Raw genomic sequence first — 16,837 nt, forward strand, 5'->3', positions numbered from 1 at the left:
CGAGCAACTGTAATGCAGCATCAAGTTTTTTCCTGCCAGGCTTTTTGCCTTTCAGCTTTTCATCGACTTGCCTCATTGGGCAGCTGGTGTCAAATTGGATTTACAGTAAAATAGCGGGATGCAGGCAGAGCACGCTTCTTTTTAGTTCCAAAATGGCGGGTGATTTTGGTTCTTTTTTTTTTCGATTTTAAGTGAAATTTTAGTAAAACTTTTGCAATTAATTACTTTAAAACTTTTTAGTTAATTAATCCAGTTAAATTTTAATAACTTTCGTTTGAAATTTCAATTTGAATAAAAAATTTTAATTATTTTAATTTTCTTTGCAGAGAGGAAGAACCATCACGTGTCGCCGCCAAAATTGCTCTCAACAAAAGTACGGGATAATTTTGAATTTGACAGTGAGTGCATTCAGTCCTAATTTTTTGAAAGATCTGTTCGATTCATTTTTGTCATCCATGCAAACTATTTTGCTGAATTAATGCGGGATCTATATGAGTTAATTTTATGCAGCACGCAAAATATATATATAAAAATAATTAGGGGTATTCATGCAACCTGGAAAACTTTACCACATCGCAAAGTGGAAAAGTTTACCAAACACGTTTCATGAACGCCCCTAAAATCAAAATGCGGTTGCGGCGATTTATTTAAAGTCTAATTGGAGCTTCCAACTAACATTATTTTTTAACTGTAAGGTTTTTGGGCATGGGAAAGAAGAACTTCAATTTTAAAGTTCAAGTGACCTCAACTCCAAAGCTTTTCGCCCAGGCACGACAGTTTGCTCATCAGTTAATCGGTCGTACCTTTACTACAATTTTTATTATTTTTTCTTCGAAAAAGGAGAACGTTCCCGACAAACAATTTTGGTTCTATAAAGCTTTACAGATGCAATTGTTGCTTCTGTAAAACATTATAGAAGCAAAATTGTTAGTAGGGCATCTATACAAGTTTGACCGTTTATAAGAATGTACTTATAAGGTCTATAAGAAGCTTAAACGAAGCTTAACCGAAGCTTTGAGAATTGACAGATAGCTTCGGAAGAGCTTGTATAGCTTATCCGAAAAAAGCTTTCTTCGGTTAAGTTTCTTTAACAGTATTTAAACAACTTATTAGAAGTTGTTAAACAAGTCCGAACTTCTATAAGCAATTAAATTCTGAAGCAAGCTCAATACAAGCTGTATAAAAAGCAGAACCTGCTAGATTTCAATTTACAGAAGCTATAATTGTGTTAGTTTTTGTTTGTGGTTGTGTTTTCAAGCAAACTACTGAGTATTTGGTTGTTTGCAGGGTGATTTTGAATTATTTTTAAATTCTTTCAAAAATATGGTACCATTAATTTTACCACCTACTGTAGTTATAAGAGATTGCTGACAAAAATGACATTTGTAATTGGGTTTGGCATCATTTTTCCATGACACTTTTGTGCTTGTCAAAATTTTCATTGTTGACTTTTTTTAGGTCGTTATTAATCATTTTTCTTATTTCGGAAGAAAAAATATAAATTCCAAATAATCTTCAATGGCTGCTTTAAAAGGTAAATACTATCGAATATTTAATAACATTTCCATTTACTATAAATAATAAATATATCTTTACTTTCATCGAAAACTCAAATTCCATCGATTTAAAAATTTTCCAAAACTTCACAGCGTAAGTACACCAAAGTTGCAATTTGATAAGTTCATTGTGTTTTTTTCTAATCTCAAGTTCTTTTTGTTTTTTCATTTATTATATATATTTTTTAGTCTACTTATTTCTGCTGTGCTAATATGCTTCGGGATGACATTCTTGATCCTGGCATGTGCGATACCACAACCAAAACTCTTCTATCCTTTCTTTGTTTTCATCTTCTACCTTCTGTCGATCATCCCTCTGATTATTGCCAGACGAGTCACTCCGACCGGAGAAACAAATGCTCGTTCTGAATTTGCTTTATTCCTTGCTGCTGGATTTGTTCTAAGTGCATTTGCTCTCCCAATTGTTTTGGCCAGATCAGCTGTTGTAAGTTTAATTTAAATTATTAAAAAAATACTTCTTTTCTAAAAGATATTTTTATGTCGTCATTAGATTACTTGGCTAGCGTGTTGGTTAACACTTGGAGGAAATCTTATAAATTATCTCACTATGCTTGGCTATGCTATGAAAGATAGTGAATTTGAAGCATCTTACGGAGGAATGTTTTAATTCGAATGAAAAAAAAATAAAACTTCCATATTTAACTGGGTTTTATAACCATAAAACATTTATCATTAAACTCACTAACTTTAGATTTAAGTATCAAACAAGAACAAAAAAACAAAATAAAAGTATGAGTTTTTCTTAAGTCGCACATTTTGGGGTATATACATAAATGTTGCTATAAAAACAAAGGAATCTCATACGAGTTATTATGCTACAAAAACAAATCATTTATAAATGTTTTTTTTTTTATATTTTTGTTTTTCACAGTCGGAAGTGGAACGAACTTATATATTTATGAGAAAAATAAAATAGAACTTTGATTTTTTAGTGCTCGTTTTATAATGTAAAATATAATAATATTTATGTCTGTAATTGGTAAATAAATTTCATTAGTACTATCTATCCTTAATTCTGTGTATAAAATTTGATCACTACTTGTTTTCAACGTTAGCTTTTGGGAACATTTTATTTAGGTAATTTTGGGTTTTTTTTTAACAAGCTAAGTTTCCTGAGCGTTGCATAGTAACAGTATTAAACTCTTTAGAAGCCTGGGGCCCTATTCTGTCCGAAAGTAAAAACTTTCTAAAACGAATATTTGGTACTCTATTTCTAAAGTGGATTGAAATCTACTAGTTTCGAAATGAGAATTCCAAAAGTGGAATTTTCGTACCCCGTAACTCGTTTTCGAATGACAAAAGCATTCGAATACGGAAATTTTGTTTCTTTGGCAAATGTGATAGCGGAATGCACAAGAAATATTTCAAAATGTTACTTCTTTTCAAATAAATCATAGTGATAGTAACAAATTAAGCAAATAAAATTTATTTATAGGGAATATTGAAGCTAAAATTTACGAAAAATGTATAACCCCCTGAATACAATGGTGTAGCTTGTAGCGCAAGTTGAAGAATTCTCAACTTTTTGCTCAGCTGCCACCAACTTTTGTTGTTGTTTCCCTCAGTAAAATTTTGACAGTATTACAAGCTACAGCCACAGCTACACCATTGTATTCAGCCAGTAATAGGATAGAATTCGCGTGTTTGTATACCGAATTTATACAGAGAAATTTGAGAGTCCATGACGCCAGGAAAATCCAGCAATTCATGGAAGAGGTTTGTATTAGAAATAAATTTGAAAGAACTGCAAGCCGATGTGGGATGCCATCTTGCAAAAATGTCATAATCGTCCGTTCAATCCGATATTCATTTATTTCTGCATCTTAATGCAACCAAATCTATTTGCCTTCGTTTTATATAAACTCATTCTATAATTATTATAATAATCTTACCCAACTCGTTTTTTTGTTTTGTCACATATGTAAGAAATAATTCGGAATTCCAAAAACTAATCTGTAAGTTCAAATAGTATTATTATTTTTTTCCATTTCGAAATTTTACCGAGTATACCAATTCAAAAGCGGAAAGGAAAGAACTTTCGAATAGAATTGACCTTTGGAACGAAATACAGAGTAGGGCCCATGGTAAATATTCGGAGAATTTTCCTTCCAACGGATATCTCGTTGGAGAACAACCTCAACCAACTTAATATGCGCAACTGGAGACAGCTAGTTAGGGACCGAGCTGATTGAGGCAATGATCCATCGTGGACTGTGAGTACTACCCTAAATGCATAAGTAAGATTGTCTAGCGGTCAAGTAGACATAACTGGATCCATAAAGCCTTAAATTGTGTAAAACTATAATCGTTTATAGAACCGATTCGTGAAATTGCGACTGATGTAAACGAATATCGTTGGAAAAAACGAATTTCGTTTTAAATTAACGATACCTTTTACTGTCGTTTGACTTTTGTTTGTTGTCGAAAATGTTTTGTGTCATTTCATAAAGGAATATTACTACATTCTTTTTAAAATAAAATAACATGGATTCGCTTTTTTTGTAGTTTTACGACTTACGTAATAGTGGTGAATATTTTTTCTCTCGAAAAAATCTGCCCGAACCCGAAGCTACACCCTCCTCAGGGCAGTCCATCGCACTTATCCTAACGCCAGACCTTTGAAAATAAAGGATCCATTTTCGTAATTCATTGGTTATTATGCATTTCATTCGTATCTGGGATTTGCAGCGAATTCGGAAAAAAGCTACCACAGACTCTATCGTAATGAAAAATCTAATAAGAATTGTGTGTTCCCGAAATTCACGACAAATCTACAACACAAAAATCGAATTCATAAGGCCGTATGATCGATTTCCGGGCTAAGAATTTCGTTTTTGTATCTTCGATTTCGTGGTTCATTACATATCAGAAATCATCAATGTTAACCCAAATTCTCTTATAAAACAAACAGAAAAACTATCTTTGTTTTACATAAAAACTTTATTAAAAAGAAATCAAACATACAATACATATTGTTATCTTTTATTATTACTAATTTAAAAGAATGTCAAAGGTCACATACGCGCACGCATGCGCTTTATATGCCCATTGAGTAATCTAGTTAATTAACTAACTACAGATTTTTCGTAATTTTTTTTTTTGCAGCGAAAAGCTCCACCCATCAATTGCAGCATTTATCATAAATTTTCGAAAAGAATTTAGATTTTGTTTTCGTTTGTTTTATTTAACAGACCACAACAGGTGGTTACCAAGTCTTTAGTAAACAAATATATATATAAAAGGGCATAATTAAAAAAACACACAAGATTTGTGAACATGTAGTGAACATTTACAAATAAAATGAAAAAAAAAAAAAAAATAATAAAGAAATAATAAAATAAAATTTAAAAATACCACTTATTTGCTAAATTTTACATCAGTTCTAGTTTGTTTTCTTGACAATTTACGGAACATAAATTATATATATTTTTTTTTAATTTGCACAACAAATAGACGAATAATCATTTGCATCCAGTAAATGAGTCTTTGCTGCTCAACCTAATTACTCTCAACGCTGCAAAATATTTTTTTTTTTGTTTTTCTGAAATACTTACAATTTTTTTTTAAACACAAGAAACAAATAACTGTTAAATTAAGGTTTAAAAAAATATTGGAGCACAATGATGCCATCTTAAAGTATTACATTAAAACTAAAATTTATTCCTTCGCGATGATTGCGTCTATCACGGGTCCCTTCAATTCTGAACGCAAGGAGATTTTGCCCAACTGGAAGGATTGGTACTTCACATAAACGGCCTTCAGTTTTGCAGAGGATGCATTTTTGGCAAGCGTTGCAATCTGCCGGGTGATGGGCTTCAAATGTTCCGCACTGTAACGTGAGTAGAATTCAAGAGTGGGATTCCAAATTTCATCTGTGGGGGTTTTCGATGGATTCATCAGCTGCAGTGAAAGATATAATGAGGCGGCAGCAATCTATAAAAAGAAGACAAGGTAGGTTGTAATTGAGTTTTAATTCAAATCAGAGATGATTTAACTCACTTCTGATGGACGATAATGGGCCATTGAGTACTCAGTTGTAACAAGTTCCAAAAAGTACTTGGACATAGCATGATGACAATCTTCGGCACTGGCTGCTTTCGAGAAACGGCGCAAGAAGTGAATTGGCAAAGGGCGAGATAGATTGAAGTCGAGTGCTTTCATAATTTTAACTTCCATGTCCAAGAGTTGATTTTTTGTATATGTGTCATCAGTAATGTAGATAAAATCACCAATTGCTGGCGGAAAGAGTTCTTCGTATTTTGAGGCGATGAAGAGTGACGTAACGCCAACCATTTGAAGATGTTGACGAGATGTCGTCTTAACGGCTTGCAAATAACGGTCGATTATTGCTACACACATGTGAAATGTTTCTGGAACCAAGTGGAATTGGTGGTGTACTTCGTTGATCCAGTCAATCAGAATAGCACGCATTTTCGGAATGACCTTCGGTTTTTATATAATTTTGTTTTATTTATAAACAATACTTGAGCAAATAAGTTGAAAATGTACAACACGCTTACCTCCTTTTGATCTTTCAAGTGATCTGGTCCAACTGGCATTTGTGTTTCCAAGTAAAAGAGATATGCGTATATTTCGTTGACATATTCTGAAACCAAAATTGGGTTTTCCGTATCGTCCGCATCGATATTTTCCACCTTTGAAAACAAGTGGAGGAGTTTTTTTTTTTAATAAGATTTTACTACTTATTCAAAAAGTATGTTTTCTGTAAGTGAGAATTACAAAAATACAAAAGTTTGGCGCTTATATTTTTTTTATGTGCTAACAAATTAACTTCCCTTCCACGGACAGTAAACATTTGTTATGAAAGACAGAAGCAATATTGTGACAAGTAGAACAAGGATTCTTATATTAATATACAAGCGAATTGCTAAAAGCCACTCTTGCGAAACTGTTCAAGCCCAATAATACAATATTTAGTAAAGGAGAACCCCAATAGTTTTCTGAAATTACAAACCATCCACTGTACCACTACCACCCACAATATTAACAATCAATGTTCACTCATGAAAAACAACAATTTTTACCTTGGGACAATCCAATTCTTTTTTGGTTTTTGGCGCGCAGGAAAAAACAGTTCATTTAATGAAGTACGGGAATGGGTATTGAATAGTCTACCTAATAATTGTCCTCAGTATTGTCGATCAACAATTCTATTGACATACCTTCTTGTTTATTTTACAGAGATTTTCGATGCCGAAAAAGACCCTATACGGTAAGATCTGGTCAATTTTTAATACATATTTGTTTTCCGTTTAACACATTAAAATACTTTTTATTTTCAGGCATTACTCTTCTATTATGCATGAACAATGAAAGTATTGCATCTGCGTTTTCCGACATGTGTCAATGACCACACATCAAAGAAATTACAATCTCTACCTGGTAGTCGCCAGACAAATCTATCTTATCATAATGTAGAAGAAAGTTTCCCCTAAAAAAAAGTTGTGGGTACCATTTGCTAGAAAAAATATTAAAAACATTTTATGGTTTGACTTGTAGGCAGAGAAAAACCAGTTTTTATTTGTGAAAACGATCATTTGTCGTTTTCGGCATATTGCAAGAATGGGGCATCATTTTTTTTTTTCTATGTGTAAAAATTAACGAATAACCTGGAATCTACGATCAATATGGAAGTAGTCTTTGCATATCCATGATTTTACCCGCCAAAAAAAAGGCCTTAATGTTTAGTGTTTTAAAACCTTTTAAACTGTATACTCGTCTTATGTTTACGAGTTTTGCAAGAATTCATCCTTAGCTCGTTCCCAGTATAAACGCGATACAAGATAGATTTTTATGGAGAATGGATTTGTATATTCGATTCTGCAATAAAAGCGTTCGTATGTATTTGCAAATCACATTTCTGTTATTATGTATATAGTAACGAGCTTATTGGGTTTTGCTCAGAATATATTTCATAAGACCGGGCCAACGGACTTCATGATTCAGTAATATTTGAAAGACCTCGATAATTCTGTTAAGTTTAGGGTAATGAGAGCTCAAAGATTTATTGTTTCGCAATCTCTGATTTCTATATTAAGCTCTTATAGAGCCAATAGAAAAGTACTGTTTGTATTCTCAGTATTCCAAATGTTTTTTACAGAAAATTTTCAAGACCGAGTTTGAAGTTTTTGTTATTCGGTTCCAATGTAACACATAAAACGTTAAAGTTACTACAATAATGAATTTAATAGAAGAACGGGGAAGAGTTTTTTTTTTAAAGCAGTCGAAGGATCCTACGTTTTGAAAAGACAACCCCAAACTAGTAAAGTGTTTTGCACATGCTGCTGCGAGTTTGCTGATAGTTTTGCATCATCTTGGAACTCTCAGTGATCAGCGAAATGATAAAATTGAATTTTATAAAAAGTCTCAATCAAATTTAAGTTACTTTTTAAGTATGAAGATGCATTTCAATGAAAGCTATAACTGGTCCCTTTAAATTCATTTTCTGAAACTGAATACAATGCCACATAAGCGTTAAAGTAATCTTATACCGGAAGTATAAAAGTCGGAAAATCTAAATAAATTTAAAAGAAAGAAATTCAAGTATCAGGGTTGTAAAAGAATGCAGTCTCTAAAAATCACTGACACTATTGAATAAAAAGATTGAATTCGTTGACTTCAAATTTCGAAATCACCAATAATTTTTCATAAATGATTGCAATTTTTTAACCATTCATTTGACTGCATTTAAACGAATGCAGTCTTTTGGGAATTCATGCAGTCTTTGCATTCTTTTACTTTGTATGGATTTTACAAAATTTGGAACATTTTTTTTTAGTTCAATGAACTTGAGAGAGAGATTTTAAACCTCTAAAATTCATCCTTGAACTTAAAAAAATGTTCCAAATTTGGTGAAATCGAAAAATTTAGTGTAAGTTTGGTAAAGAGTAAAAGAATGCAAAAGAATACAAAAGAATGTAAAGACTTCATGAACTGCCAAAAGACTGCATTCATTTGAATTAAGTCATATGAATGGTTAAAAAACAGTTTACAATCATTTAACGAAAAATGATTAAGTCCCAAATGTATCTAAGCCAATGAATGCAATCTTTCAATTGAAGTCATTAAAGATTGCAGTAAAAAAGATTGAAATCTTTTACATCTGATAAGTACAGGTTCCTAAAAACCCTTTTCTAAATCAGTGGTTCCGGGAAAGAAAAAAAAAAAGAAAGACATCAGACCAGAAAAGAATCAAATATTTTCTAAATATTTGGATTGAAAAAAATATTTAATAAAAGAAGACTCCAATATTAAACAAAAGAAAACCAAGTAAAAAAAACTTACCGCATCAAGAAGTTTGGCTGAATGTGATTGAACATCAATGACATTCGATTTACATTTAGCATCTTCAGCATCCTTTTTATCATCAGATTCTGGAGCAGGAGTTGACCTTATACTAGAAACAACAGCAACAGCAGTTGGTTTAATGTTAGATTGCTGTTTAATAGCAGCCTTCAATTTGGACAATGACCGACGAGATAGATTACTATCTTCCCTTCGGATTGTTGTCCCAACTGGTATTTGTTGTTGCTGTTGTTTGGTGGTTGAAGGTTCGATTTTTGGTTTATTGATATCTAAAAAAAAAAAAAAAAACAAGAAAAAAATCAAATTCCACAAAAGAACAAGACAAACAAAAATTTAGATTTACATCGAACATGAGAAGGATTATTTTCAATTTTCACTACTTTCGCGGTGATTGTCGTTGCTTGGTTGGGTTTGGGAAGTTGTTTTAAAGTAGCGGCATTCGATAGTCCCGTTGTTACTGAAGAAGACTTGATCGAATTCGACCGCGTGACAATGTTGGATTTCAGCGAGTTGGTTTTAGCAGCAGCAGGCTGCAAATTGTTAGCAATTACTTGTGCTGGTTTTTTCCAATTTGTGTCCACTTTTGGTTTAGCATTTTTCAAATTAATTTGATTAATTTTCGTATCTTTCAAACTGAAAAAATTATATTAAAAAATAAGACATACTCAAATAACTGTTTATATAATCGCCATTACTCTTTTTGGCCATCTCTAACTGTTCTTAGAACAGCACGGTTCCCCAGCTCTCCAAGAGCCGATCGTTTAGTTTCTTGGCCATTTTGTAATCCAAATTTTTTAGTTGGCAGCAATTTGTTTTCAGCGACTTTGTTCTATAATTTAATTAAAAAAAAAAAATAGATATTTATTAAATAAAAAGGTTCCATTTCTTTTTCATTAAAAAATCCCGCTTGAAATAGCTGTAAAAAAAATTTTACCTCGTCGTATTTGATTCTCATTTGGGTGGACATTTTGATATTGCTTTTTTTTTATTAATTCTGAACTACAACACAACACAAATGAAATATAAATATTATATTGAAGTGAGGATAGTTGCTTTGTTGAGTATTTTCTTTATTTTTTTATATAAAATGAATTTATTTTTCAGTAATTTTCCAACGTTTATAATTTTTTTTTTGTTCTCACTTTTTTTGTTTCAACCAACTCGAACCGTTGGGTTTTGTTTTTGAAAAGCAACTGAAAGAAAATTTTCGTGGAAAATGCGTTCAGCTGAATTTGGCTGAATATAAATGCATATTCGGCTGAATAAATATTTTGTCAGCTCTGAAAAATGGTACCACTTTAGTCAGCTTGTGTAATACGTTTTATGAATTAAAAAAGAAATAAGAAATTAGTTAAATGTAGTAAAATTTATATTGAATCTTTTGAAAATGAATAAATATTAGATAAAGTGTTGTTTTATGAATGAAGAAATAATTAATTTTTGAAACAATTTATTAAAATTTTTTGTGTTCGCGCCCAAAGATCCAGTACTTCTCAAACTTTTTCAGCGTGCTTATTTTAGGGTGTGTACACATTGTCGCATTTCGGAGTAATAATTTAAGGCCGGTTATATACTACAAAAGTAGAATTGAATTGAATTTTTTTTCGGACTTGATATATTTTTAATTTAAATTCGTATCATGATGAGATTTTATTTGTGTTGTAATTATGTGAGAAGGTAAAATAAGTAGATTTTCAGTGAACAAAGGAGAAAATCGATGAATTTAAAATCTGACCATCAAGAATAAAGTAAGTATAATAGCCCTGTTCCATTTGAGGTAGTATAGTTTACTCATGAGATGATCTAGTACAAACTTCAAAAAACTAAACGAGATAAATGAGTGAATTCAGTTCCATTTCAAGTGGAAACACATTGTAGTTGCGGTGCATCGCGTTGGTTTATATATAAATTTGTAAAGCCAGGGCAAAGGGCCAAATTATAAAATAAGGGGCCAAATGGGCCGATCGGTCACTTTGTGGCGAAGCTGCGATGATGTGTAGTTGTTGTACTAGATTTCTACTCATGAGTAGTCTACGGGATATGTTCGTTAACGTATGGTTGCTGTGTCTCTATCTTTTTCTACTGATTAAATAGAAAGAGCAATAGTCAAAAAGTTAAAGTATGATCGAAATCGTGTGCGGGAATTAGACCCCTGCTTTCTATCGAGATCATTTATACTGAACCAAAAATGAGTTCCTATTCTGGCCAATAGAGGGATGTATGCGAATCTGTCAAAAGCAAATCTGACAACTCCGACTTTGATGAACATGAAAGATACAAATTGTTAAATATAATTTTTTTTTTTTTTTTTTTTTTTTTTTTTGACGGGAGGAAATCTTCAAAAGACACTTGGCAGTATTCGACACCAAGTAGTGTGGGACTCTTAACCACTAAAACCACCTCTTTATCAGGACCAATCTTGAGAGATCGACATCAGATTTTTCTTTCTTAACTTTGTAAAATCACTTTGGGGGAAGTTTAAACTTTTAATACTTTCCCATGTTTTTTTAGACCATAAGCTCATGAGGCTTGGTTCTTCTTAATCTCCGAACATGGTTTCTTGTATTCAAGACGGACACCATTTCAGAATTGGTATGACATTGCAGTCTCTGATTATGGGATACAGCGTATTTTTTAACAACTTCTGTAACCGTTTCTATTTGTAAGTCACGATATAATAAAACACGGATTTTTAATTAATTTTCGTATGAATTTATTAACTAAATTGTTGCTGACTGTTTAAAGCTAAGAATAAGAAGTCTATAAGTATCTACGTGAAAATTTATATTTTTTATGAAACACGTTATTTATGTTTTTTTTTAAAGAAAACAAATAAAATATTGGCATTTAAGCATTAACTACATTGGCTTAAAAGTGTAAACGTACTTTATGTCGTTTTCTATTGACGAATCTCAGAATGAGATTTGTGAATTTGACAGCTGAAAGGGGGGGTGAAGAGGGGAAATAGTGGACAAATCTCAGATTTCATGATCTATTTGCGTCCTGAGATTCAAAAAAATGACAAAAAAATGAATCTGAGATTCAAGAATCTGATTCTGGATTTTTATCAAGATTCACGCATACAAACACACGCACTTTCACACACACTCCTCTGTTTGACATTTGTCTGAACATTTGTTGTTGTTTTATTTTTTTCATACGCACAGATTTCGCACACAATTACAAAACTAGATTTCATATACTATTTGCAGTGGAAAATCTCAGAATTTTACACAAAAATCTCAGAAGTCAATAGAAAACGACATTAGTGAAAATTTTCATACATATTTCTGGATGAAAAACTTAAAAAAAAACTTAATTTTTTGATCTACAAAACAATTTATATACTCTTTTTCACATTAAACTTGCGCTAGCGAGAAAAAAAAATAACAAATGGAAAGAATAATTTCACATAAGGGTTTGTGAGATTTTCAATTTGACAGCTGTGGATTGAAAAAATCGAAGAAAAATGGGACACTTTTATTTTAACAAATTTTATTATTTTTATGAAAACAATTCTTAATTATTCTACGATAATCTATTTATATGAATAAATTCACTTTACATACATTTATGTTGCAAATAAAGTGTATTCACATGTTAAAGGAAATTGTCTCTGAATGGTTATAAAAATATCTTTTGCACAATTTTACACAGCAATACATTATTGTTTTATTTGTTTTTTTATTAACTAAGATTTATTTTCTCACTATTTAATTCTAGAAAAGTGTTTGCAATTGTGTTAAAGAATGATTTTAAAGGGGTTTTGAATTTGAATTACACTTTGGTTTTAATTCTATCACACAACGCTATCCTACACTATGAAGTGATATAGTTACAGGGGTACACCCATTCCTGTACTTCTTAAGCCTTAACTACATTGGCTCAAAAAGTGAAAAAGTACAAAAGTGAAAATTTTCAAACGCATTTTTGTAATAAGGGCTGGGAAATAAAAACAAATTATGCAGAAAACTTATTTTTTCGTCCAAAAAAACATTTTGTTTACTCATTTTTACAAACAAAAATTGCGCTTGCGAGAAAAAAAATATTTTCACTATTGTACTTTTTCAAAAAGTGGTGAATGTAGTTAAGCCTTTATTCTTAGGTTTAACGACTCTTGTTAAATTGATTTTTTTGTTAAAAAACATAACTTTATAGTTCCCAGAGATGGTTTCTTAGAAAAACAATGTCAGTTTCATCAAAGTGGACAGTTTGACGTTTGTAGTGGAGCGCTTCTTGCCTATAAGCCCTATAGAAGGCTTTTGTTTGTCGGTTGGGAGAAAAGTAATAGGTAGTGATCAGTTGAAAAACAAACAAATAAGAGGGAAAAAGAGATGAATATACAAATCCGCTTCCATATTGATTCAAATCTTTTTATTTTGTAATCTTGATCTACTTATGGATAATTCTTTGCTGCCGGATACAAAGGGTTTAAGTCAAAAAAATCGATTTTCGGATTTTTAAGTAATTTTTTTTCTTTAGCCTCGTATGCAGCTGACCTTACTTACTTAGGGTGACCAGTGCCGTAAGGCGGCTACAATCCGCTGTGGATTTGGGCCTCAACCAACAAGCTTCACCAGCCCTTTCAAAATTCAAGTTAAATATCGGGCTTTTTCGACTAGCCCTACATAAAACTAGAAATATTTTTTCGGTTTTTCTCAAAATTAATGATTATGGATATAGCGAGTTTTGTTTCTCATCGCCTCAAATAAAAAAAATTCAAGAAAAAACATCAGTTTAAAAGCAAAAACAAAACAAATTTCGTTAACGAAATTTTGTATTGAAAATTTCGTTTCGCTTTTGCTGCGTACTAGACTTTAAGGTGAAACAACTTTGATTTAAGAGTGTTTTATGATTAAAAAACCACTTTTAACTAACGTGGCTCTGCTTTGATTTTAAAATTATCGTCTTCAGCTCAAAATCACTTCAAAATTTTTTGTCGTTTTCGTTGATTTTAAGTAATTTTTCCTTCACTGTACATAGGCTATTTTTTAGGATAGTGTTTTCACCTGGAAATTTAAAAAAATTATGCAAAAAGCTTAGTTTTTGGTTTCGAAAAAAAAAAAATTCAACCAAGAAACTTTATGGAGGCCGAAGAGTTTCAGCATTGTTGCTATATTTTCAAATCGTTAAACTCACCTATAATATCTATGTACATTTTAGATTTTACGTCACTGTGGAATGTATCAATTTCGTTTTTTAAATGAACAGTTTCTTGTATTCCTTTTAAAAGTTGTTTTAATAAACATAAATCTTTATAATTCCGTAACTGAATAGTAAGAACCTTTATGGTATCAATACTTAACTTCCTTTATATCTAGTATCATATCAATATTGATAGCAAGAATCAACATTTCTTCACTTATGCCAAGTAGGCTTAAATACTTTAGTATGGAAATATTACGTTACTAATCGTGTTATAAAAAAAACAACAAATATTTCTTGTAAATCAACATTTAAAAAGAACACATGATGCAAAGCTGTGAAAGATAAGTTCTTTCCTTCTGGTAGTATCACTCTGCTTATTATATCAAACAATCTATCCGTTTTGCTTCACTAACTAACTAGCAACAAGAATGTTCTAAGCCCATCATATATGGCAAACTAATGAGACAGAAACTTCAAAACAAATGCACATTTTTATCATCATGTTTCCCAACTCTTAACACTGTTGAAAGTAGTAGACCCAGAAGCAACAAATAAAAAAAGCTTTAACCCAGGGCCAAGTTAAGTTGTAATGTTTCTACTAGAACGTTCAACTAAAAGAACAAAAAAAAAAAAGAATTTATAGTTTCCGACAGACTAGCATCAGCTTCAGCATCGCAGAGCATCAGTGTGGCTTCATCATTATCTTCATTATGCCACTGAATGAAAACGTATTAAGATTCCAGATCGTATACAAGTTCTCGGTGAGATGAGCGATGCAATTCATCAGACCTTGTTAGAAGGTATTCGACGAGTATAACATAACAAAAAAACAAACGCTCGCTCTATCTGCACGTCCATCTACTTTATGTTAAAATAGATAAATAAAGAATACATCTTCGTTCCTAGTATCTAGGAGCTACTAGAGAATGTGATACTGGTGCTTTTAAGGAATCGGATTGTTCTGCGATGTTATATTCAAATATGGCACTGCTCTACGATATTATGAACATCTTAAGTTTTTAGTTTCCATTTGTGATTGATATCTTTTATATCTTAATCTCTTCGATTTGGACCGATGCGTTTTAATATTTTGTTGCCCACAAGTTCATGTAGATAATGCGTTTGCGTTTTGGAACATCAATGTTTGCTTTGTGTGGCGTTAGGTGGCAATAAGTTTTTTCAATCTATTGTTCCATTTGGTGGAGTAGCATGCGCTAATTCAATGTTAAGATTTGTATCTTTTGATGCTCTTAAGGTAAAGAAGCGTGCATGCGATGCATCTTTGTTTCTATATTATTTTTTTTTTTTTTGCTTTTAATGATAAGATTTTTCTGATGACTTTGTAAAATTTGTAATGCATAAAATAGTGCTGAGTATTTCAACCTTGTCATCGGTTCCAATTTAATATTTGTTCTGCTCCTGTGCATGTTTATATCTTTCTCTCTATAATTTTGTCGTCACGCACCATACAGAAATAAGAGTGGATTATTAGCAAGTTTGTTTTATTGATAATATCGAAAGAGAGATCATATTCGTTAAAAAAAAGGGTTTGGATTTTGCTTCTATAATGCTTTACAGGAGCCAAGTGGCTAGTCGGGATATTTTTTAAGGTAAACTACCTACATACATACTTTTTTCCAGCGTTTGACTTTTTGACATTAGTCAAAATTACATTCATTTATAAATATTATAATATTAAATTATACACACTTATAAGCATCTTTCGACCAGCAATTGTGTTTTTAATTCGATTACCTTACCATGCTCAAAGAAACAACAATCATTTAGCTAGATAATATTATATTAATAAAAGTATGGAGAAGAATTTTGATTTATGGCTTTTAAAACTGCAGGAGAAAGCTGTTATTCAATAAAACATGCATTGATTTCTTGGCAGACAGCCAGGCACTTGGTTGGTACTTATATACGTAGATACCTACCTGATAGCTGATAATAGACACTATAAACTATTTGTTTATACATTTTCAAGGCTAACACCTTAAGTATTTACTTAAAAAGAAATAAATAAACAAATGAAAATCATTCAAACTTTGATATTTGCAATGAGTAGAGATTATATTAGGTAAGTTGCATTTGGCCTTGTAATGTACTTTTGAGTACTTTGTACTTCCGCGTTCAGTGTATTCGCTCTTTAGTGGATAAAGAGACATGGTTCATTATCCTATTTCAACTGCTTTGAGATTTTGAAGACATTTGGAGAGGAAAACTTATTTTATTGAGTGTCGTCGTGTCGACAAAAAAAAATTGAGGTTTCTATCAAAACCAACTTAGAAAGTGTAAGTACCCCTCATACAAAATTTTCAAGTTATACCAAATAACTCGCAAGAGCAAGTACTTGCGAGAGCAAGTACTTGCGACCCAGTCGTGTATTTTATTTAAATTAAAATTTTGGAGTAAAGTTAATTCTACATTTCTATCTTCGAGATCTTTGTTCTTCTTGTTCTCATTATCCTATTAAGATAACCTTGGATACGAGAAAATGAAAACCTAGGTATGTTCCCATATCATTTTAATTCTAGAACGTTGATAATCGTATCTATATATATCACGAAGAAGAGATAGATAGATGAATACCATATCAATTATAATTGTAGGTATTTATTATTAATTTCAAGTGCATGACAACTTTGCAATGTCAAAAAATTACAAAAAGGTATAGACATCTTAATAAACAATCAATTGAAACAAAAAACAAAAACCATGAATAATTTAATTCATATCTGAATATGACATCGACATGATCGTGGGACTTAAACATTCATGTG

The 16,837-nt window shown here is 31.5% G+C and overlaps 2 protein-coding genes across 2 annotated transcripts; one reads left to right on the forward strand and one right to left on the reverse strand.

Moving 5' to 3' along the window:
- The first annotated feature begins 1,745 nt into the window (after positions 1-1,745).
- Positions 1,746-2,590, forward strand: LOC129905169 (leptin receptor gene-related protein). Its single transcript, XM_055980577.1, has 2 exons — positions 1,746-2,001; positions 2,068-2,590. Exons 1-2 carry the CDS (start codon positions 1,780-1,782, stop codon positions 2,182-2,184), a joined length of 339 nt encoding a protein of 112 aa, XP_055836552.1. The 5' UTR covers positions 1,746-1,779; the 3' UTR covers positions 2,185-2,590.
- A 1,741-nt stretch (positions 2,591-4,331) lies between these two features.
- LOC129905711 (G2/mitotic-specific cyclin-B) lies at positions 4,332-10,100 on the reverse strand. The gene is made up of 7 exons (XM_055981251.1): positions 9,838-10,100; positions 9,599-9,732; positions 9,247-9,536; positions 8,883-9,172; positions 6,098-6,232; positions 5,577-6,020; positions 4,332-5,510 (listed from the first exon to the last, which is right to left on the reverse strand). The coding sequence occupies exons 1-7, from the start codon at positions 9,868-9,870 to the stop codon at positions 5,235-5,237; spliced, it is 1,602 nt and encodes a 533-aa protein (XP_055837226.1). The 5' UTR covers positions 9,871-10,100; the 3' UTR covers positions 4,332-5,234.
- Positions 10,101-16,837: the final 6,737 nt, after the last annotated feature.

The sequence above is a fragment of the Episyrphus balteatus genome, chromosome 1 (genome assembly GCF_945859705.1).
Source record: "Episyrphus balteatus chromosome 1, idEpiBalt1.1, whole genome shotgun sequence".
In the NCBI taxonomy this organism is placed as follows: domain Eukaryota; kingdom Metazoa; phylum Arthropoda; class Insecta; order Diptera; family Syrphidae; genus Episyrphus; species Episyrphus balteatus.

Coding starts and splice junctions, on each gene's coding strand:
- LOC129905711 (XM_055981251.1), bottom strand. CDS start 9,870: ATGTCCACCCAAATGAGAATCAAATACGACGAG. Junction 9,733..9,837: donor TGAGAATCAAATACGACGAG/GTAAAATTTTTT, acceptor ATTAAATTATAG/AACAAAGTCGCTGAAAACAA. Junction 9,173..9,246: donor TAATCCTTCTCATGTTCGAT/GTAAATCTAAAT, acceptor TTTTTTTTTTAG/ATATCAATAAACCAAAAATC.
- LOC129905169 (XM_055980577.1), top strand. CDS start 1,780: ATGACATTCTTGATCCTGGCATGTGCGATACCACAACCAAAACTCTTC. Junction 2,002..2,067: donor TTTTGGCCAGATCAGCTGTT/GTAAGTTTAATT, acceptor TGTCGTCATTAG/ATTACTTGGCTAGCGTGTTG.